A 23,653-nucleotide genomic window follows, 5' to 3' on the forward strand; every position below is an offset into this window, starting at 1 on the left:
TTGCCCATGTGTGTGGGAAAATGGCTCCATAGCGCCCCCTGGAAAATTGAAAATTTGGTCATTAGGCCAACTTGAACAACGTTTCATCTACAGTTACAAGCCGCTCTTGTTGTCACTTCCGGTTATACCCCGGAGTTGGGACATTCCCTTTCCGGTTAAATTTGGATTTGTAAAAGTGTTTTCGGACTTGTAAAAGTGTTTTATCGCTTGTAAATTTGTCTTGGAGGTTGTAAAAGTGTTTTGCATTATGTAAATTTGGTTTGCACCTCTCGGCCACCGTATTTGTGTCTTTTTAATGTGTAATTGTTGAGTGAAAAGTATTATTGGATGTGATGAGTTAAAATATTAATTTCAATATTAAATGTTTAAACTCTTGAAGAACTTGTATTAGATTGTAATGTGTAATTGTATATAAAAAGTTTTCATAGTAAATTGTGTTTAATTCCTAGTAAAAGTGTTATTGTCTTTAAGGTGTTTATTTGTAAAGAAACATTAAACTATTTAAATAAATGTACTAGTGTCTTTCACTTTTTGTTTGTATAGGCGTAGTGAGAGACGACCAGACAACGGGGTTAGAAATAAGAGGTAGGCCAGCTCATACAGCATGGGGTGTACAAGCGGGAGTCGAACCCGGGCCTCAGCGGTGGGGACCAAGTACATACGTCAGAGGCGTAACCCGTAGAGCTACATGAGCACATATGTTCTCGCCTTGTAAACGTGTATAAATCCAACAGAAAGTCAAGGGTTAGGGTTACAGAGCAAGGTCCTTACAGTTGTAATGAAAAATAAGGTTAATTAAATATTACACATAAATATTTTTAATATTACAACGAAGCATCCGAAAATTCCAAAGAATTAATTCGCGGTTTTTCCGGCAGCGCTGTGGTTGAACTCTACCTTTAGGTTTACTATGTCGACAGCGCTGCCGGAAAAACCTCAACTTTATTTTTGAAATTTTTTGGTTAGAGTGACTTATTATTAAATTATGGAAAAATTTTAATTTTTATAACCATTTTTGGAGTATACATTACAACTGTCAGGACCTACCTCTCCAACCCTAGCCCTTCCCCTGGACTTCTATTGGGTTGGTACACCTTTGCTGACATGCAACATGTGTGATCATATAGCTCTGCGGGTTAAGCCACTGACGCATGTAGTAGGTCCTCAACGCTGAGGTCCTGGTTCGATTCCCGCTCGCAACCCCGTGCTGTATGAATTCTTCTCATTCTTATTTCTACTCCATTGTCTAGCTGTCTCTCACTACGCCTATCCATCAATTAACTGCAAAAGACTACAACACTTATTTACAAATTTCCTGTTTATTTTTAAAATACAATTCTTTAATTTCTTACATCTTTTTCCCCCCCCATACTTTATAAAAGTTTAATTGTCTTAACTTTTTCCCATTTATTTAATTGCTTCTTTTTTATGTACTTTCTTTCTTTAATCTTCTTCTTCTTTCTAGAATTTAACACCAACCTTAAATTTTTGGTGATTTTTACACATTTTGAAAAGCTATCAACTCAAACAGGGTAACACCGAGTGACCTGAAATTTGGCCAGCATGTACTCCAGGCATGGGTGATCAAAAGTTATCAAAATGCTCACCTTAAGTCTGAGGGCGTGGCCATGGCGGCCTCGTGAATTTTGATGCTTCGCCATGAAACATCAACTGCTGTGTAACTGCCCTAAACATGCTCCAATCTGCCTCAAACTTTACATGTGTGATCAGAGTCCAGTCCTGATCACATCCATAGGCCGACATGCATTCTCGGTCACAGCGCCACCTGGTGGACGTGCGCGGATTCGCCGACCAGCAAGGATGCGAGGACCCGTCCAACGCTGCTTGCAGCTTTAAATTTTTTTTTTTTTTTTTACTAAATGAAGAGCAGAGACACAGGAGCTGATAAAAAAGATAGCAAAGCGTAGCAGACGCTGAGCAACTTGCTGACGCACATTTGGGTCCACAGGGACGGAGAGAGGGCACAGGAAGATGATTAAAAATTCACCGGGGAAAACGGCGGCTCATGACTCCTTTTTAGATAAACTACCAAACAGCAGCTGGATCTGGATCACGTGCCAGTCTGAGGCTGCTGTTGTTTGTGATGAGGCAGAAACAGCGAGGTGTTATCAGCAGCGTTCCTCCCTCGAGGCCTGGCTCCAAATGATCCCAACGAGCCGTCATAAAAAAGTTTTTTTAAAATTTTTTTTATCATATTTAGCAGTCTGAGCTTCTCTTTTATTGGTGTGATCTCACTTACAAGTTATTTTAGCAGGTAGTGGGAAAGATTTTGTATATCACACAAAATATTATCTCAGGTTTGGGCATGCAGCGCTTCTCTTTCCTGCATATAAATTAAGATTAAGGATTAAACCTAATCTTTATCAGGAAACATGCGTGCAAAGTTGACTTCTTTTGGTTTAGAGTGAAGCTAAATGTTGGCATTCAGCTCCAAACAAAATGGCATCAAAGGTTTGCAGATTCTTATTGCCTTGTTTTTACTGCAAAGCACGGCTTTCTGCTACCAATCGGATGTCAAAATTGTATCTTTATTTTATAAAAACATCAAATCTGAAATCAGGTTTGATTACCTACTTAAAGTCTTTTAAACTTTTGGGATTATGTGTGACTTTTATGTTTGATTCATCATTCAAAAATCTGGACATACCTACTCATTCGTTAATAATGTTGAAAGCTGAACAGATTTATTTTACACGACAATATGACACATCACAACACAATTAGGAATGATACTTGAAATATGGGATCACAACTGATAAAGAAACCGCTTCACAATCAAAGGGCTGTTTGCAGAGGAATTTATCTTTACATTTACATTTAGTGTTTCTTGGAAATGATAGTTTGAAAGTTAATGTGTAATTTTATTTGCTATATGAAACTTAAAGGCAGATATTCAGTTGAAAAAGTAAGCTTTTTGAGCAGTGCTTTTAGAAATGTGTTTATAAAGTATATTTTGTCATATAAGGGAGTCATATCTGCAGCAGATCCTTCAGTGTCAAAACCACTACAGGCGGTCCTCGGTTTATGATGTACGGCGTTTCATCATTTCGTCGGAACTGGTTATGTGGAGCTAGCTGGCAAACGGAGCGGACAAATATATCGTCATGCGGCGCTATAAGACGGTCTTGTTTAAATTCGCCAGTTGGCTTGTGCTACCTTCGCTAACGTTCTGCCCTTTATTATGGCTCCCAAGCGTAAGTCAGACTCTTCTGATGGCAGTGCTTTGAAGAAAAGGAAAGCTATCTCCATGATGCACGTAATGGCGTTGTTTACATTTTCACCGGAGTTCTGTCTTAAATCGATGTACGTCTGGCTGGAGGAACGGAACTCCAAAGTAAGTCGAGGACCCCCTGTATAAGGTTCCACATTTCTCATTGTTTAACTGGATCTTTTGTGAGTTTTGTTTTGTGAGACAGGTTACAAAAACTACTCTAAATGATACTGTAGTGCACATAGAGACATATATACTTTTGAAAATCTAGTTTTTACCCCTTTTTCTACGCTCACTAAGGTCACCAACTGAACATACTGTCAATGGGTGCTTCAAATACATTCTTGCCCCTTCCCCAAGATGTAAACAAAACATACTCACTGTTCATGCAATTTACAACGGCAGCATAAGTTATTAGCAAATTTTGATTTTGCATCCATGGATATTATTATAAATATGATGAAGCTCAAATGACACTTTACTGTAACACAAAACCAACTATTTACTCCCGCTGGACTCTCCAGTTCATGCAACACAACAAGGTATATCCTCATCCCTCTGCTGTCCTCATGGATTCTCTGACCGACATCAATACTTAGATTCTAGGGCCTCAAATAAGCCGAGTCATTGCCCTCAAACACTGCCATGACGGTCATATCTCAGAAATTCAGTACACAGACCATTCCTTCTGGCACTGCACTTTGCTTCAGTGGGCTTTCTGGGAAGCGTCTGGCCTCCATCCTCAGACGGGTTTCTCTTAACGCCAGCGTGCATAAAGACTAAGATCAGTTTCTGCCCTCCTTCCCCTTTGAAACCTTCCATTAATAATCAATGCTAAGTGCTGGGAATCCTGGATTCAGCGCTGTGGGAAAGGAAAGGGATCGAGTGTTATTCGCAGATATGTGTGTGTGTGAGTGTGCGCATGCACAAGTGTGCTGCAAGAGTGAAGGGATTGAAAGGATCTGGGCGCGTATACCTATCTAATGGACATCAATATCGAGGAGACAATTATCAGCTAATCTTGAGCCGCCTCCCTCACTCCTCCTGTACGTCTCATCTCAGTTACAGCGTAGTAGAGGCTTCAGGAAATGCTGAGTGCGTCCACTTTACCACCCAACATTGAAAATTTGTCGATTCTTGCAGGTTTTATCAACATCAGATCAATGGTTGGAGTTTTAAAAAGTGCTGCAATTTCAGTAAAGCTCCTAAGAGTGTAGCTCTAACTGGTAGAGGGGCATTTTTAGGAAATATCTGGGGTTTTATTTTGACTTCAGGCCAGCAGGTGAACACCGTCCCAGCTGCCGCGATGATGAAGTTTCACCCGCCGGCTCTCCAGACACCTGACGTTAACACAACCTGCTTCTGCACCCAAAACAGAGTCCAAGCACGAGTAAACTACAACACAGAGCAAAATGTTCTCGAGAAATGCTCCGGAGAAGAGTAATATTTTGCCACCACATGCAGATTAAAGTTTTTAAAGTTGTAGAAGTGCACAATGGCACATTTGGAGGAATGCTGGATAGTTAAGTGGCTGACGGAAGCACTCCTTCATGGCTTATTTTACCTTCAAGGCCTCAGTTTTATTAATACGAAATTATTTATCACGGACCCTCCGCTCAGGACAAATCTCTTCCTTTCTTGTCACTAAGGAGAGGAAATTCAGGCCAGATGTTTACAGAAAAAAAGGACTTACCTCATAAGCATTGGACTATATAACACAAACTATGTTGTCTTTTATATCTTTAAAGACGTAGGGAGATACTGTGGGAACGATGTGGTTGGTGTCTATAGCCAGTTAGCTTAACAATAAGACGGGAAAACAAGGGAAAAAGTAAGAAAATCCTCCTATTAGCACCTCTAAAGCTCACTAACTCACACTTTCAGCATTTTTCAAGTATTTATACATAAAGAAAAGTGACAAAATGCCTAAATTGGCAGACAAGAAGTTAGTGGTGTTGTGGTCTATGGTTTTCTTGTGTGTCTCTCGTGGTTCTACTCTTCTAAGTCTTTTGTTTTACTTTGTATTTTTGTATCAGTTTGTTCCCTTCTTGAACTTTTGGTTTGGTAGCCCTCTATCGTTTTTGACTTACCTTCTGGAACTTAGTTATGTCTTGTTAGTAGCTTTAGTTTATAAAGGTTTTGTTTTGCTTTTGAAACCTCTCTTTAGCTAACATAACTAGCACTGGGCAAAAAAGTTGTGTGCAATACAAATACAGTGACAGAATCTAATATGTCAATGAGTGATCTTGTGAGTTCTGGTAGGCAAATTCTAATGCTTTTGGACAAGTACTATGCAAAGATTTGCTAATTGGCTGTTGTATGTCCACTCTCTGGATATGGGAGGTGTTTATATTCTCATATAAGCTTTGGTACAAATGAAAAGCATTCAATACACAAAACTATTCTGAAAAGTGCAGCAATGGCTTTGTGATCATTAACATGCGGTGGGTTATTGTTAGGACATGTTGGATGTAACCAAGCAAAGGCCAAAATAAACATTTAAATTTTATTTTATTTATTAAAATGTGTTCTTGAATTAGAGAAGTAACCACAAAAACAACTGTACAGGGTCCACAGGTACTAAAACTAATGCAGTCTGATAATAAATGATAATAAATTGTCCGTTAATGAAAGTTACTGTTGAAACAGTTATATAGAGGTGTTGTTTCAACTCTGCAGACACTTTTGGTGTTTTTAAACTGGTTGGCATTATATTTGTGGTAACTGTTTTTTTATGAAAATGTAGTGAACAAAATAGAAACATTTGTCACTATAGAGTAATAGAATACAATAAATAGAAACTCATAACATACATACTTAGTTTAATCAGTAATTATTCATTTCTCTTTATTCGCATAGAAGTTATTTAAACAGGTATGTGAAGTTTTCCTTCATTTGACTGTGTCTTAATGCAGCACATGGACTGTTGTTGAAAAGGCTGCTGGATGTTGATGGGAATATCATCTGTCATTGGGGATTTGAACCTGTGACAGTATGGCAACAAACTATATTTCCAACTAAAATGTTCTTTCTGTACTCACGCAGTTGAAGACTAGTTGAAACAGCCTTTAAAAAAACAGAAGAAAAGCCTGGAGAAAAGAAGACAGAGGGCGTATGTGTGTGACAGAGCCAGTGAGAAATTATATATTTGAATCTCACAGAGTCACTTTAATGGTGTGACATTTAGCACATGTCACCCAGCAGCTTATTTAAGTGGCAACGACAAAATAGGAAAATGCTGAAGGGCTGAGAATAACAGAAGGTGTCATTTACATTATTAGCATGACCCGATCCGCTGATTTATCTTTACGTCTGTCTGGTGGGATGTTTAACAATGATCAAGGTACTGACTGGGAGTCTGGACGCGCATACGAACAACGGCAAGATTCACTCGCTCACCCACTTACTCATTCAATCAACACTCAGTCGCTTAATTTGCAGTTATCTTTCGTTCCTAATCATCTCTCATTTCAGCACCCACCAGCTGGCTTCACACAGAGATGCAGTGGGCTGGTTACCCACTAGAAAGTGTCCCTGTTGATACGACAGTGACGCAAGCCAGCCAGCTGTGGTGCGAGCAGCAGCTTTCCAGGGAGCGAATATCATGCTGGCTACCTCTGCATTCACTCAAGTTTTGTTGTGTGTGTTGTGTTTGTTTGGCAAAGGCTGTGGGACACTCTGTTCTGCAGTTGTTGGTTTTTTTTTGTTTGTTTGTTTTTTTTTTTAGTGCAGCAGAAACTTTGAGAAGTCTGGTGCATTAGCTGAACCCAAGTGTGAAGAAAAAATTGAAGTTAGTAGTTTGTTTTGGTTCAACTTTACCAATTTCACTAGTACTTCAAAACATAACCCAAGACTTGACTTCAACCCTCTAAACGCCATAATCTACAGATGAATTTTAAAAGCATGCTATCTTTTTTTTTATATCACCAAAAATATACTATCTATCGTCAGGAATGGTAAAATCAAAACAAATTGTCAGATTTTTTATCTTTACGAGAAGCCCTTGTACTACTATTATGCTTAAAAACATAATATTTTATTAAAGTTCCATTTTTTTCTACATTTCTCAATTGCAGTAGCAGGATTCTGAAAAATCGAAAAATGTTCTGCTCCTCTGTGCAACTCAGAAGACATTAGTGATTTAGCTATGACTAACAATCACATGACAAATTTCTTGAACTTTTTGAGCAAACTGGGTTGAACTGCAGGCTGTGTTTACACAGAGCAGATGACAGATAAATACAGAAACAAATTAAAAGTACAGGTAGTCAAATATCTATAATATGTACATGTTGCTTCTAGGTTTGTACAATTTTTGTGAAGTAAATATTCAAAATTAAACTGTTGTTTTTTTCTTTTTGCATGATTTCAGCCATTGGTAGTTATTATGTTGCTGTTTCTATGGAGGTGCAGGATTTTAGAACGGCGTGAAAAATGAGCCTACAGTGAATAAAAATGTGACGGGAGCAAAAAACACATGGATCAAGAGGAAGATTTTTTTTTTTTTTTTTTTACAAATCCTGGAACTAAAAGAGGAAATATAACTACTTCACCACTTAGCTGCAGACAAATAAAAAGACCAACAAGACACGGTTTCCTTTTTTAAAAAAAGAAGAAGTTGTGCATGTTATTATATACTAACAAGCTGGCATTTAATTCTGCTGCAGTAACTATTGTCTTTAAGGGTTTACACTGAGATGAAGATGAACAATATTCTGCCAAAGTCAATACATGAAAGGTAACAGCAACATGGTGCAATGTTTTCCTTCTATTTTTTTACTACTTTTTTTCAGGACACAAGTGAGGTGAAATACAGTCCTGCCACATGGTCTCACATGAATCAATCGATCATTGATTTCATTCTCTGGGCATCAAAAACTGCTGTTTTGTCAAAGCCGGTGGCGCCTCACAGGGTGTCCTTTGGTGTCAGTGCTGCTCACGTCAGGACTTGACACTGACTGACATGTAGGAGATTTTTCAGTTTAAAAGAGCCACATAAAGATGTTAGAGAGGTGATGGCGGCAAGACTCATAGGACTTTCATCCAGGAGACAGACTTTCAGGTATTGTTATTCACCTTTTTTGGTTTTATTTCGGAACTTAAGTTTCGCTTTCATTTGCAGTTTGGTTAAGTTTTGGAAAAGATCAGGGTTTGGGATAAAATCCGACTTTTTACAACTTTGAGCGCGTCTTTGGTTGAAAATGTTTGGCAAAGCTCCTTTTTTCACTCTCGACAGGTACTTCTGTCAGTTTTCAACCCCATTTGCATAATTTATTGTATCTCTGGTTGGTGTTTGGTGTATTAGACACTGTGCAACCTTGTAGGTTTGAAGCTTACTGGGACTTTAACTGATTTACACCATAAATGTAAATGGAGCCAGTGATAGCACCTAACTTTAATGTCATTACAAAACAAACTCTGGTACTTTCCAGTCCCCAGGCTTCATGTGCGGATGGTAATACACCCACAACGAAAATATGATGACACCCAACTGGATGCACAACAGAGCATATCACAAATCATTTTGTGCTAGGACGCTTTAGTTAATTAGCTCTCGCTGTAGGGCAAAAAGGAGATATTCAACAAATAACACTTAAAAGAAGGAAGTGGGTGGATTCTTTTATTAGAATAATGCAGTTAGCAGAGAAGTACCGAGAGGCAGCAGTGTGTAATTAAGTTGTAATGCGTAGACAATAAAAATGCAAATGTGCATGTGCAGGGTGTTCATTGCAAAGGATGAAAGCTTTAGGGATTGATTCCCTTTTCCCTGGAGGTGAGAGTCCCGGGAGATATTGATCACATTGGATGTCAGACCTGTTGTTTAATGCCATGAAATGAGTACACAACTATCAATAGAGAGTGAAAATACCAAACTGTGGTCTGTATCCCCATCCAGGGGTCAAACGAGCAGTGGGTAGAGTTTCATTGAATCTAGCGCTGAGGTTTCAGTGAGAAAAGGAACCAAATGCAAAGACCAGAGGCAGGTATTTAAGGAAAGGAAAGGTGGCCGTAAATCAAAAAGCTGGTACAAAAGAAACTACAGTCTAGATTGAGTTTGCAAAGATTGACCAAAAAAAATCTAAAGAGTTCGGAAAAGCATGGCAACAACCTGATGCTCGAAAAAAAGAAACACAAAAGGAGTAATAAATGTCCAAACCAGAGTCAGATGGTGAACACAGGGAGATAATTCCGGCAGGTAAACAAAGGAAGACGTAGGAAACAAATGCAGAGACAAGACACAGTCGAAACTATTCAGGACGATCAAAAAGGGAGGGAAAACCAGACAAAGGGAGAAAGTAAAACAAGAGGCATCCAATGACAGGGATCTTTGCAAAACAAAAGAGGAAATAACTGAACAAAACTCAAGACCATGACCTGCAGACCTCTTCATCCTGCATTTTCCAAGTGTGTTGGAGAACCTGTGGTAGCCATACTTAAGCGTAAATAAGCAAATCTTTAATTTGACCATTCTAGGCCACTGTAGAAACATGGCGGTACAACATGGCAGACTCTTATATGTCAATGTGAGGAATAAATTTAAAGCTAACGAAAAACAACAATTTGTAGTTACAGGGGATTACACACTAATAGACACAGTTCTGAATATTATATTCCACTACTGCTGAATCCTACACGCTTATCCTTTAACTGCAGCAGTTATTAGTGAGCAAGATTCTGTTTCACTGAAAAGACGATACGTGTTCAAGAGCAGTTTTTCAGAGTATAGGAGAGCAATCTTGCCCTCTACACCATAAAATTAGAAAATATCTGTGAAAAACCTGTTCTGTTGATTGCTGAAGTGCAAGAAAAGGACCATATTCACATTTATTTATGGTCTGAACAGATCAAGAGTGTGACACTAGTAGCCTTTCAATTGAAATCAGTTTTTTCTGTAGTTGCACCTTGAGTGTTACACATTAATCTGCATTAATTGATTCTTTTGTCCACCTGGGGCAACAGAACAAGCTGTACACCCCACATTGACATAATGTGACATTATAAAGTTGATATACATGTAAGCTGTTAGAAAATAATTACTTAGTTATACAACCAGCAAAAACATTGAGTTGTGTTCTGACTACATGATCAGAGTAAGTTCTGTATTCACTCTTTGTTTAAGTTTTTCTTGGTGGAGATTAATATGATGGTTGTAAACGGATACCTGCTGGATGTAGACACTAACGTATCGGATATTTCTCTGATAGTTTGTCACCACAAGCTTTTTCACATTACGTCCACTGCCAGTATAAATATACTGATTAGAGCAGCTTTAAGTCTAAACACCATGTTCTTTGCTATCAGCTTAAAATTAATTTCCTTCCGATTGCAATTAAGAGTCTAAAAGTAGTTGTTAATTAGTAAACTGAATTAATGAATTACTCTAGGTGGTTTAAAAGTGCTCCACGTTAATGTTCGAATTAATATAAAAAGAAAACACAGTTTCACATGCATTCAATGTGACGAGCTTCTGCCAAATCACACCTGATGTCCTGTGAGAACATGGTGATGTAAGACTGTCAATCCTCATTTGTTTGTATGGTTTTGCGGCAAAGGATGTTAGTTGTGTTAATATCTGTGAGCCCTTAGATGCACAAGTGGTTGGACCCTACACTCTTCCATAAGTGGGTCAAAAACCACCCATATAACAATCAATGTGTTTTTATGCCATTTTTTTCATGTTGGTTAAGAATAATAATTTGTAATATTGTTTGTATTATATTCTTGTCCACAAATGAATGATTTCATGTTTAAAATATGCTTATATTTCCCTTTATAGTATATACTTGATGATTGAAGAAGAAGAATATTACACAGAACAGCAATGGAAGAATGTCAACATCAATTTTGTTGACATTTTTCCGCTCTTTTCCTCCAGCTGTTGATACTCTCCATCCTTCCAAGTTTGTGCACTTCATCGCCTCTTGTATGATTTTATGGTGATAAAGAGCTTGGGGTAGTAATACAAGTACTACAATTTCTTTAAAAGTATAAAGGGTAATTTAAAAAATTAAATGTTGTGATGTTGAGAACATGTTTTTTGAGGAATAGCTGGAATAAGAAATGACAAAAACTTTTCATTACAAAGATATTGCAAGAAAACAACTTCACCGGGTCATTTTTGACCCACTTATGCATCTTAGAGTTAATGGTTTTTTGGTCAGAACCTGAGAAAGGTGCTGAATGTGTGATCCAGAAAGGTTTATTGCCTTTAACACTTCTCATTCCTGAAAGTCCTTGTAACAAGATCACGTTGTAATTGCAACTAAAATGGATGTTTTCGTTTGGTTTTACTTCTGTTGCATAAAAGTTGAGGACTTTTAAACAGGTTAAATAGCATAAGTGTCACTCAGCCAGTGTTATAAAGCTGTTATTTACTTCTAATTTACAGCTTTGATTAGGTGGATTGAAAAATGCCAGTTTAAAAAAACAGCCCCGAGCTTAAAGAGTTAAATTGAGAAATTCAGAATTACTCTTTGGTGAATTATTTTCAGGGTTGGCAGCAATGATTGGTAGAGGAGCAGCTTCGCACTAATGGAGCACTTACTGAAATGAAAATGCCAAAATAAAACATCATATATTAGTCATCTGCCAGTGATGCAGTATAAACACAGTACTTTTTAGATTCAGAAACAGCTAAAAAAAAATCCCAGAGCTGAAAATGTTAGCCAGTACCAGTCAAAAGAACAGACAGTGGTGAGTTTCAGCCTTTTGTTATCACAGTTTCTTTGGAAACTGCTACCAGCTAAAAGGGAGAAAAATGACTTTCAGCCATTTAGTGTGTCGCTCTCCATCTGAGTGGAGAATGGGATGGTGCAGCCTCGGGAATCATTCTGTCACAACAAAGCTCTCAAGCTACTTTTAATGTTTTGACATGAAATAGTGACAGCCATCCGGTCCACCCGTGCTCCACTTTTTTTTTTCTTTTTCTGGTCATCATCATCTCCTGCTCATTCCCCATCTTTTTCGGTTTTCTAATCTACAAAACACCTTAAGCATGAGCGAGTGGGAGGGAGGAAGGGAGCGCCGGTGGGAGGTGGGAGCAGAGGAGAGGTGGGGTGTTGTAATAGCAATGGATCCATTTTTATATGAAAGCTGACACTCATAGCCACATGGGAAGGGCAGCTTTCTGGAGGGAGGTAATGGTTTCTTCTCCTCCCGCTGCTCCCTGAGGTGGGCTGAGTGTAAATTACATCCAGTTCGGCCTCTGCACAGCCAAGACCGGAGCTGACTCGCACCCGCCTCCCACAATTCCCTCCTCTCCTCATCACCAGTTAGATCTTGAGAGATATTCCCATCTTGCCAGGTCACAAAGAGACGCATCGGAGGGAATAGCCTGCCTACACATGGTGCTGCCATCGTTCTTTTTCCAGTCTCTCAAGTAAGTAAAGGGAGGACTCCAGCAGCTGCAGCAGTGCAGCCTCGGCTCACTGGCTATATGTTTCGGGAGACTCCTCGGGATTTTGCAGAGGGAGAAAAGGGAAGTAGAGTATGAAGGGAAAGCTGCAAATGCACATGGCAACTGTCTCCAGATCCACTTAAGTCAGACTGAACGTGTCAGAGCGGCTTGGATGGAAGGCAGAGCAGAGCGAGGCAGAGGAACGGCTGGCAGACTGTGTTTCATGGCCTGTCAGGTCAGGATACATTATCCCCCTGGTCATACTGTTTCTCATTAGCCCCCTGATGTGCTGTGAAGTCCTGCCTGCCTGCCTGCCATGCAGGCTAAAGCCCCCAAGTTGGGCTGAGGTGGCACCTTGGCCCATAGGTTTGAAATCACTCTTCTTGAAGTCCTCCACTTTGTCCCCAACTAAAGGATTGGGAGGTGAATAGAGTTTTCGGCAGCTCTGAATTAGCCAGATCAGTAATGCTACATACAGATGGTTCTCATCAGAGATACAACAGTCAGTCTATGACCTCTGTGTTACACAAGTACAAGTGACCTGTGTGGAGTATGTGCAGCTGAAAGCACTGTATCTGTCAGCAACCAGGTAAGGGTGAATGACTGGGTTGTGAAAAGCTTCCGACCCTGACACTTTGAGAGTGCACTTCAGCATCCACCTTCCTACCAGCAGCTGATATTAGCTTCATAACCGCATTTTCTCCCTAACCTTACTTGTATGGCATCTGTTGCCGCAAAATACAACCTGATATGGCAGCAAATTAGAAAACACTCATATGATTTTGTTTAAAGAGGTGCTAACAAATGAGCTTGTGTGTTTTATGTTGGAGGATTTACTGTGGGTGGGTTAGGTTAGGTTTCAGTCCAAACATAGCACTTATTATTAGCACAGTGCCAGAAAACAGGCAAAAGAAAGTGCGATTTAATGCACATTTGTATTCACTGCCATTATATGAATGCTAGGAACTGGGCACACTGAGATAACAGAACAGTTGGCTGCACTAATTCTCCAGTCAGGTGCTATTAAATCATTGCAGAAGAAGAGGGCACGATGATATGATGGGATTAAAAGAGTGCAAGTCAAAACCCAAACAAACAAAAACCACGAGGCAAAGTTTGTTTGTTGGTATTAATCAGAGGGACTTCACAGAAGTAGTTTTAGTTGTGTAGCATTTAAATGAGCTAAACCTTAAATGGTCATATACATTGATCTTTTGCGGTCCCATTTGAAACAATTTTGGATCGTACTTTTTTGTAATTTTCTAAAGGCTCTTAGATGGTTTTGTAGGGTGAATTGTTTAATAATAAAGGTTGAAGTAGTTCAACGTTATTAATATTTAACATCCGTAAGACTGCTGCTCTATTACTGTAGTATGACGAACATTGTCCTATAAATATGCTGCTCAAACCTGAACTTACACTGACATTAGTCTCAGCAGACCAGAATGGAATACAGCAGTAAATGAAGTATTCTCCCATGACGTTTTATCAAAGTACATGAGTAGAAGGAAGTAACAAATGCATCAACTCATCTCTGCAAAGTGCACTGCAAAAAAAAACAACAACCCCACCACAGCCACAAAAGGTGTCAGCGAAATTAAAAATACTCATTTGCACATTAGCAATTTTACATACGCGTTAGCATTTATGAATGCATAAGCAGCAGCGCAGGAGGTGTGACATGTTACACAAGGGAGAGCATGCAGGAAGACGACGGCGACTGGAGCTGTCTCTGGGGCGACCTGCACTGCTGCACACACAGATGGGCTGGGAGGCAGAGAGCCTGTTTACATGCATTAACCTGGATGTTACTGGCTCTCTGCAGTAGCTTGTTTTTAAAAAAAAAAAAAAAAAACATCATGTAAATGACAAACTCGGTTTCCTTAAAGCGAGCGGTGATTACCAGGGAGCTGTAGGATGAGATTTCTGGAGTAGAAACCGTATTTTTGGTCAAGTGGTTTTTACATCTGATTGTCAAAGCAATTTATCGTTTCACATCATTTGCAGTGTATGGAGGCCTGTGCATTTACAGTATTGCCATTTGATTTAACTTGTCAGCCTCCTGAGTATCACTAAGAAATGCAAAAAAAATGCCAGCTGTGTTTTAAAAATAAAGTAGACAAAGGAATGTCGTTGCGGTGCATTGAGAGGTTTTTTTTTTAACAGTTTCCAGTCTTGTTTAGTTTGCTTGTGTATAAAATAAGAGTAGAAGAAGATAGGAAAAATTAGGAGAAAATCAAAGAGAATGAAGTGACACACAGTAAAAGAGGAAAAGCAACGTGCAAACGAGATTAACTGATTCTTTTGTTGTTCCCTGAGAGGTTTCATCTCTCCTCGGGAAGCTGCTGCCTTGCATGTAACCTGCAGTTTGGACAATAAAGCAGTGCAATTCTATTTAATTAATCAGCTTTTTGCAGCTTTGCCCTATTATTGTGAAGCGCCTATCACCTATCCAATGTCTTTTGACAAGTCCAGACTCTTGTCTGAGTGTATTCCTGGAAGAGCCGGTGGCATCTGACAAAACAAGCAGCAATAGTAATCCAAACTCTGCCACTTTACTCCAATCTAAGCCTCACCAGCAGCGTCAATAAGAAGCAGCAAAGAGACAAACACAGGGCTGGCAAGCTCATCCAGGGATCACATTGTGAGTCACAATGCGTGTCCGCTCTCCCCCCTCTCTCATCTCCACAGCTAGACGGAAATAGTCGGCTTTGGCACTGCCATAATTTCGCCTCTCTCCTTCTGCACTCCATGTTCCTCCCCTTTCATTTCAAAGCAGGGGGGCCGAAGTTATTGCATGTGACACACTCGGGAGAGAACAAGGTGGTGGTGGGGGGGGGGAGAAAAACTGCATTACTCCACAAAGCAGAATGCCATGGGAGCGGGATGAGATGTATCTCCTGCTGCTTAATAACAGTGGAATTATTTAAAATAGAAGCAGCAGCGGCAGAATATTTCTGAATCTATATTTAGATTGGGAGTGATGCGTCTCACCCTCGCAGCCACGGCTCATGTGGGATTCGCAGGGGAGACGTGGAAATGCATCAGGGTGGAGATCAATCTAGCGTGCTGCACGGCGCCTCGCAGAAAGATGCTATTTTCACAAGATATTATATTATCAAAACGAGCTCGGTAGTGTTCACAGTGACCATTTCAGCATAACACAACAGATCAAACTGAATTTCACCGCGCTTATTTCCCAAGAATATTTGAGGCATTTAAACTGCAATCTTTAAAGGCGTTTGGATCAATAAAGGAGTTCAACCTTTTTGTACAACCTTTTTTTCTCCAAGCTATCTATTTTTAGCATCACTACACCAGCTGGATACAGGAATATCATCTGCTGTGCATTCATTCACTAACCAATAACCTGACTCGCAGGCTTGCTTTCACTCTGCAAATTTCGAACATTATTACTTTCCAGGACCTTGTCGCAGCAAATTGCATTGATTAGCCGCCTCTAAATCAGTTGGCTTTAATTACTTTTACCTTGTATTGCTTGGCTAAGCATATAGCTCCGCATGATTGCGACTAAATTGCAATTAGCTGATGCCCCGAGCGCCCATGAGAAAGACATAATGGTGGTTTCATGTAAATCAATGCTATGTGGGTGTCGGACAGAGTCTAATCATCTGCAAAAATAATGAGCTGCTGCGGAAGTTGGGGAAAATTGTCACTGATCAGCATGGATTGATCATCACTAATTACACAATACTGTTGTACTTTGTAGTCATCCAGGGTTTTGATACATAAAATGAAAAAAAGAGCCTCAGTCTTGGAGAAAAGTTGAAGTAATCGCAAGATATGTTCAGTTCTTGGATGTACAAGTTTGAATTCTTTATGAGCATTACTAGCCGGGTGAAAGGAAACAACACAAAACTAATAAATACTAAATCAAAGACAGTAGATTTCACCGATTTCTTGGACTATAATAAGAGAGTCACTAACTTACCTTGATATTTCTTTGCTTACCTTTAACTAATCTGTCTGCAGGACACGATCACAACATAAATCTTTAAAAGATGGCTAGAATGAAAACTTTTATGAGTATAAGCATGTACTGTAATACGTGTATTGATCGATTTGATTCATGCCTTGAAACCGAAGATGGTGAAATTGTGCTCTATCGCACACAAGGAGAAATACAGATATTCTGCTATCTAATCGGAGACATTTGCGCACACAGGAGTGGAACATTTTGGTATATGACGAACGAAGGGACAGTATTCACATTATTGTGCCAGAGGGAGCAATCAGGAGCAGTGCAGCGTCTCACATGATCTCATGGGGAAACAGATGTGAATGAAATGGGGATGGTGGTAAAAACACCTGCTGTAACATTAGCCTTAAGGGATATTCCAAGGGATATTCAGTAACTTCAGAAATTTTCTCTTATCCATCCCTTGACTTGCGCTGTTTAAAAAACCTTTCATGGAGTTGCTTGGAGTTTTCCTTTGTCTTCATGGTGAAGTTATAGCCAAAAGCACTGATTCATCGATGACTGGACCTTTCAGATAGAGGTGTCTTCATATTTTGACCCTTTTAGCACCAGTTAGCTGTACTTTGGTTGAATTAGGTTAGTCTCTTTAAAGAAGGTGAATACTTGTACAATTAATTCTTTCATACTTCGTATTTTTTATTATTTGACATTTCTTTGTAGAAATCTGTTTTCATTTTGACATGAAAGAGTCTTTAGTTGTAAATTCCTGTCCAAAAAGCCTAATTAAATTGACCAGGATTCAATGCTGAAGTGCAATTAAAGGGAAAAACTTCTAAAGGGGTGAATACTGTAACCATCATTTTCATTATTAATTAATTTCATGTTTATTTCCTTAATTAATTGATCATTTGTGTCAACGTCATTAGCTTTTTCCAAAGCCTAAAGTGATGTATTCAGTTGTTTGTCTTGATCTACCTGCATTATTTTCGTTAACTATCACACAAATTCTTGTGTGAGCAGGAGATAATATGCATGTTAAGATTAGAGCTTGAATAACACTTAATAGGTTCATTAATTAATCGATCCAGCAACCATCAAAAGGAAGGTAGGTATTCAATAGTTAATGACTGAGTGTGGCTGATATAGCTAAAGTTCATGAATAAAATCATGACTTTTAAAAATACATATACATGTTGAATTAAAGAGACCGTCGCTGACCAGTTTGATGGAAACTTTGGGTAAAGACATTCATTAAGAATGAAAAAGTCTTCAAAGGTTGAGGTCAGATAAACGGGCTTGATTGTGTGCGCAGGTCTGAATGAGCACCGTCTGTACGGAGCAGCACGAATGGCTGGTCAACAGATGGTAGCGTTGGAAGGCTGCTGGGTTCATTGGCCGGCTCTGTGTGCAGTTAGCAGGAGGTCACCAACAAGCCCTGGGATGTTTGTCCCTGCCAGTCCCGTTTTATCACAGACACACATTTTTGGCTGTGAAAACTCTACATATCACAGCTCCATTCAGCTGTCAGAAACAAACAAAAAAAAAAAAAACACCTGAACGGTATGATTTATGGACTGAGGTTTGCACTGTCTGACAAGGCAAACAATCCTGCTCAGCGCTGCTGCTGCTGCAGATACGAAACTTTGTTCTGATCTCTGATTCTGTTTTAGATGAATGAGCGGCGGTGTGAACTGAAGGTCAAACTGAATGCCAACATTCAGTCAAGGAGAACATTGTTGTTTTCAGCTCAAAGGAGCATGTAGATTATCAGCAAACACACGTCAAGAAACGAGCGCATGAAAGGATGCGCCAAATACACACTAACAAATGCACACAAACACAAACTAGCAAGTATTTGAGGCTCACCGGAAAGTAGAGAAGCAGAGCTCCACACAGGATGGCCTCCAGCAGGACGAGACCTGATGCTCTGATGCTCTGCCAAAACACAAACATATCGGGGTTATAAAACTTCTCATTTATATAGCATATATTTGAATATGCCTGTTTTTTGGCAACTAAAACAAGCTATAACACAACAGTATATCAGAACAATATTAGCATTTATTAGGAGCTGTACATCTGTCCTCCTCTTGATTTTAAATCTAAGATTAACTTTTCATTTTTGCCAACTCCTGAGAAACATATTTGCATTTCTAGGAGCTAAATTTCATATATTCATTAACCAACGTTGTATCACAGTAGATTTATTAGATCTTTTCCCCTGCAAACAGCTTCCCAAATTAAGAGTCGAGTAATATTCTCACTGGATTTGTTATTACAAATTTCAACATTACATTAAAATCTCATTTAATATATTGTTATTATACAAATTAGGAATGTGGTCTCTAGTTTGACTGGTTGATTGGTTTGTTGATATGCTTTCATTACACCAATTTCTCATTGCTCGGACAGTCGAGAGTGTTGCTGTAATTAGGAGGAATGCTCTGCATGAACAGCTTTCAAGGATTAAGTCATTATTTTTGGTGGCAGGAGGAAGGAGATGCCCACATTTTCACAACTTTGTACTCGCCCAACCTAACGGAGACTACTAAATCTAACCTATTTAACAATTTACTGAATTTTTACTCAGATTTGACTCCAAACTAGGTGACACCGTGTCAAAGAAGTCGTCAATGTGGTTGCATTTTGTGTAAACAAACGGCCAAACAGCAGTTTTTATATCACAGCTCAACAACCAACCAGTGCCATATCTTTTAAACATAGTAGGCTAACTTGTCTGCATGACACTCCTGAAATGAAATCTGAGCCATTTGAGTATAAAGTAACCACGGTGAAATGATGCAATTTGCTGCAAATACTAGCTTTTTATGTTTAGTTGCAGTTTGCATTGTTGCCGGCTTAGTTAATCACAGAAAACATGCAGATTTTGGAAGAGATTTTCCTCTTTCGGCTACAGCTTGAATGAAAAAGATTGAGTGAGAGAGCTTTAGTTTCAGTGATAATGCAATCATATTATGCAGAAAGACCAAGTGACACCTTTTAAATCAACTGACTACTGCAATAAAATTATGGTCAGACATGATTTGCATTGCTGGTTTGCAGGATTGCAATGCCACAAATGTGTACATTATGAAGAAAATCCTGTTTTTTCTTCTGTTCTCGCTGCATGTAGTGTAGAATTCAGCGCCCTTGAAATGCCCTTCACATCGCAGGAGGTTTCAACAAGTCGGATATTATAACATTCCAGGCGGATTTACAAAAAAAACAAAAGAGGAAGGGAGCTTTCCTCTTTTGTTGGTTGAAAGAGAACCAAGTATAGTGAAAAGCTCCTCCCTCGAGGGCTTTTTATAGACGGGTCCACCATTTCAGGCGCTTTCTGTGCACCTCTTGTGTAAGATATTTAGCAACATATCGTCCTCTAATTGACAACATGCTTGAGGGGGCTTTCAAAGAGCAAGAGGCAGCTGTGCCACCCATTTAAAAATACGCACAAAAGGAAACAGAAGCCCTCTCTCTCTCTTTCTGTGCACCAGCTGAGTCATGTTTATCTTGTTTAAAATAAAATAGCAACACAAATCTGCATCCCAAATGAACTGGCTTCCTTCGTGAAAATCAGCCGTTTTGTAATTCACCGGAAAGTCTGTGAAGAGCTTTGAAAGTAGAGTCTTAAAGTTAGTTTGATAAGATTAATGGGGATTACATAAGTGGTCTTTAAATTACGACAAAGCCCCGGAGTGTCTCAGACCTCCATCTGCTTTATTAATGGGGCTGATCTTTTGTTCGACTCTGGATCTTATAACGGCAGAGTTCAGGTGTGGGAGACGGAGCAGCTGAATGTTCCGATGTGAGGAATGTGTAGAATATTCGGGCTAATCCTCAGATGTCTATGGCGCAATACAAAGCCATTAATTAAGATTAATTAATAACTGACAGAAATACCTCGTGGCTCAGAGGATTTTACATTTGCAGTCAAAAGTTCACTCGGGTTCAAAGTGAACTCAGTAACTGAATTACTACCATCAACAACTTTCATTTAAATTGAGCTCAGCAGGTCTGTGACAAAACTTTACGGTCATATTCAAAGCAGTACTGCTTCTACATGTAGGATGAATTCTGTTTTATCTGCTGCCTGTTACTGACTGATATAATAAAGATATTAGTTAACCTTAAAGTTCATCTTTTAATAAATCATGAAAATTACACCATTTTGGGGGGCCAGTAATGGTTAAAAAAAAGAAATAAGAATCAGATTTTCAACTTTCCTTGAAGTACTCATATGTGACGAGCTCTTCAATCAGAGGAATTATCCAAATCTAAGCTTAAAATTGTGATATTTTATCGAAACCACTCTATTTTACATGTCTTGTTTTAAATTTTGCCAAAAATAAACATTTGTACTGAGCATATTTTGTTAAATAAATAAGAAAGATAAAAATTCTGAGCCCCTCAGCAGTAACATTCTAAAAATTTTGACATATTTTTGGCTGAACTCGGCTGAACTGCAGGCTGTGTTTTCATGCAGCAGATAGGAAACAAGTATGGAAACAAATAAAATACGGAAGTAGTAAAATATCTGTAATATGTGGAGTCATCATTTTTTTCAGTTTTGGTAGCATACACGGTATAAAATTGTGCTTTTTTATATGATTTATTGCATTATAACTGTGTCTTATTGCGCAAAAGACACTGTTGAGGTCCCTCTACTTCGTTTTGGTTCAGGACTTTATATTGTAGTAAAGAAATGAGCCCACAGTGAACAAAAACACCCAGGAACTTGTTAGGCTTCAGAGGGTTAAAACCAATTCACATTCCATTACATTTTCTGCACCTACTAGCACATCGTTAAATCCAGGAAGACTTGATACTTCAACAGCTGAAGTGCAACGGACGTACAGTATCTAGTGCATGATCGGAATTTGAATCTTCCTTTTTGTATTCGTGAAATGGTCTCATCTTTTCATAACTCACCTTTCAAGGTAACGCCGAGAATATATTACTTAGCGAGGCTGTTAAATTAGACGGCCATGGCTTTCTTAGTCATTAATATTTCTCGCTTGCAAATTTCATAATAAAGATTGGTTTGATGAATATGTAATACGAATTAAACACCAGGTCTCCACTGTGAAAGATGAAGCGGTCAGCGGCCCAGTGGATAAATCAGAGTCCATTTTTCTGTTGTGTTCTCTTTTTAACACGTTGGTCACCGTCCAAGGTGCTCACTCTGAGTTGATCTGAGGTGTCTGAGCCGTTTGAAAATGATTTCAAAGCTTTATTGTGACCACCCACATATGGAATTACTAGTTTATTCATCCAAAGGGGCTTTGATGACCATATGGCCCAGAAAACATCAAACACTGATGTGATGCTGCAATTGCGAGTGGAGTTGGCGCGGTTCTCTGATATCCACTGTTGGGCTTGCAAATGAACTTTAACACTGCTGTAACAGCTCAGCAACATTCACAGACTGATCAAACTTCACAACGAGGAATTTTTATGTACCTTATTCCTGCGAAAGTGGTATATGAGCACCATGCTGATGAAGACGATGAGGATGCAGAGGCACTGGAAGGAGAGGACGGCCATTCGCAGAGCTCCGTCTTCCCTCGCCACACATGGAGTGTCGTCTTTGCAGTAAGCGCAGCCCTGCTGGCAGGGCAGGCAGTCGCTGGAAGAACCTTCGTCTGCATTGGGGCCGCTGTCTGCAGCTTTTCCCTTCCTCCCCATCCCTGTCAAACAAGACGGATGAGTAAGAAAGGAGTCGACGTTTCAAATATTCAAAGACACAAGAAATGCACCCAGTAATCTTTGTGTCACTGGTTGATCGGAGCATCACAGACTTCATGATTGTTGTGCTCCAGCAGAGTGATGGATAGCAAAGAGAGGAGCTAATGTCAACATTTCAGAAAATATATATCCACGCACTTGTATATCCAAAAAGCCTGATTGTGATTAATGAAAACTGTTTAGCAAGTAAGGAGAGACGTATAAAGAGTTGATGGAACAGACAGTGGCTTGAAATTGTTAGCTAAAAGCGACTGACAACAAAATAAAATACAGAAAACTTTTGTTAAAAAGCTTGAGGTAATGAATACATAGTACAATAATTAGCTAAAATAATAATTACAGTTACATTAGCGAAATGTAATGAAAAACTGTTGATATTCTTTCCTAAAACAAATGAAACTGATATTATTAGTTAAAAGTAATGCATAAGAATTTAAAATATGAGCTAAAAGAAATGAATAAACAGTTGACATTTAGCTAACCTAGCTTATAATGGGTAAGCAATTGAAAATGTTAATAAAAAATAAACAAATCCTGTTAGCATCCAGTAATAGATAAACCATTTAAATTGTCAGCTGGAATCAATTGAGGGACAGTTCAATAAAAGTAATAAATAAATAAACTGAATTGTGAAAGCTAAAATTAAGTTAGCTGGATGTTGTTAGCAATAAGTAATATATGAACAGTTGCAACTGTAATGGAAAGTTATGGAAAAATAATTAACAATCTGCTGAAAGTAATAAATGAACTGCTGAAATTGCTTGATAAAAGTAACAATAGGCAATGGCAGAGCAGAAAGTCATTAATAAACAGCAAAATAATTAGCGAAGATAATGAATACTGTTACACAAGTTAGCGAACAGCAACAAATAAACAGTTGAAATTGTTACCTAAAATAAGCGAATAAACAGCTAGAACTCCTTGCTCAAAGTAATGGATAAGAATTTAAACTCTTAGCTAACTGAATAAATAACTGACACTGTTAGCTAAAAGTAATGAATAAACATTTCAAATTGGATTTTTAAAAAAGGAATAAACAGCTTAAACTGTTTAGAAGCTAATGGCTAAGCAGTCTAGTAACTGAAAGAAAAAAATTGTGAAATACAGTTTATGAGGGACAACAATTAGGTTAAATTTAATTTAAAAACTTTAAGCTAAAAGTAGACTAGCTGGATGGTTGAAATTGTTAGAAATATATTTTAATAAACAGATATACAGTTGGATTTCTGAAATGGTAACTAAAATTAGTGGACAATAACAACATGCTAATAGAAATGGACAAACTGTTGCTTCAAGCAAAGTATAAACGATTAAATCATCCAGCTTCTGTCACTTCTGG

General features: G+C 38.8%; 1 protein-coding gene across 2 annotated transcripts in view; it reads right to left on the reverse strand.

The window, feature by feature from the left end:
* gpr158a (G protein-coupled receptor 158a) overlaps nucleotides 1-23,653 on the reverse strand; it is a 91,219-nt gene that overhangs the window by 22,162 nt on the left and 45,404 nt on the right. For both annotated transcript variants that reach the window (XM_055007209.1, XM_055007208.1), the window contains exons 4-5: nucleotides 22,030-22,256; nucleotides 18,436-18,504 (exon numbers count right to left, since the gene is read on the reverse strand). In XM_055007209.1, coding sequence (XP_054863184.1) covers nucleotides 18,436-18,504; nucleotides 22,030-22,256 — 296 coding nt within the window. The remainder of the gene's footprint in view (nucleotides 1-18,435; nucleotides 18,505-22,029; nucleotides 22,257-23,653) is intronic.

The sequence above is a fragment of the Amphiprion ocellaris genome, chromosome 22 (assembly GCF_022539595.1).
Source record: "Amphiprion ocellaris isolate individual 3 ecotype Okinawa chromosome 22, ASM2253959v1, whole genome shotgun sequence".
Lineage (NCBI taxonomy): Eukaryota > Metazoa > Chordata > Actinopteri > Pomacentridae > Amphiprion > Amphiprion ocellaris.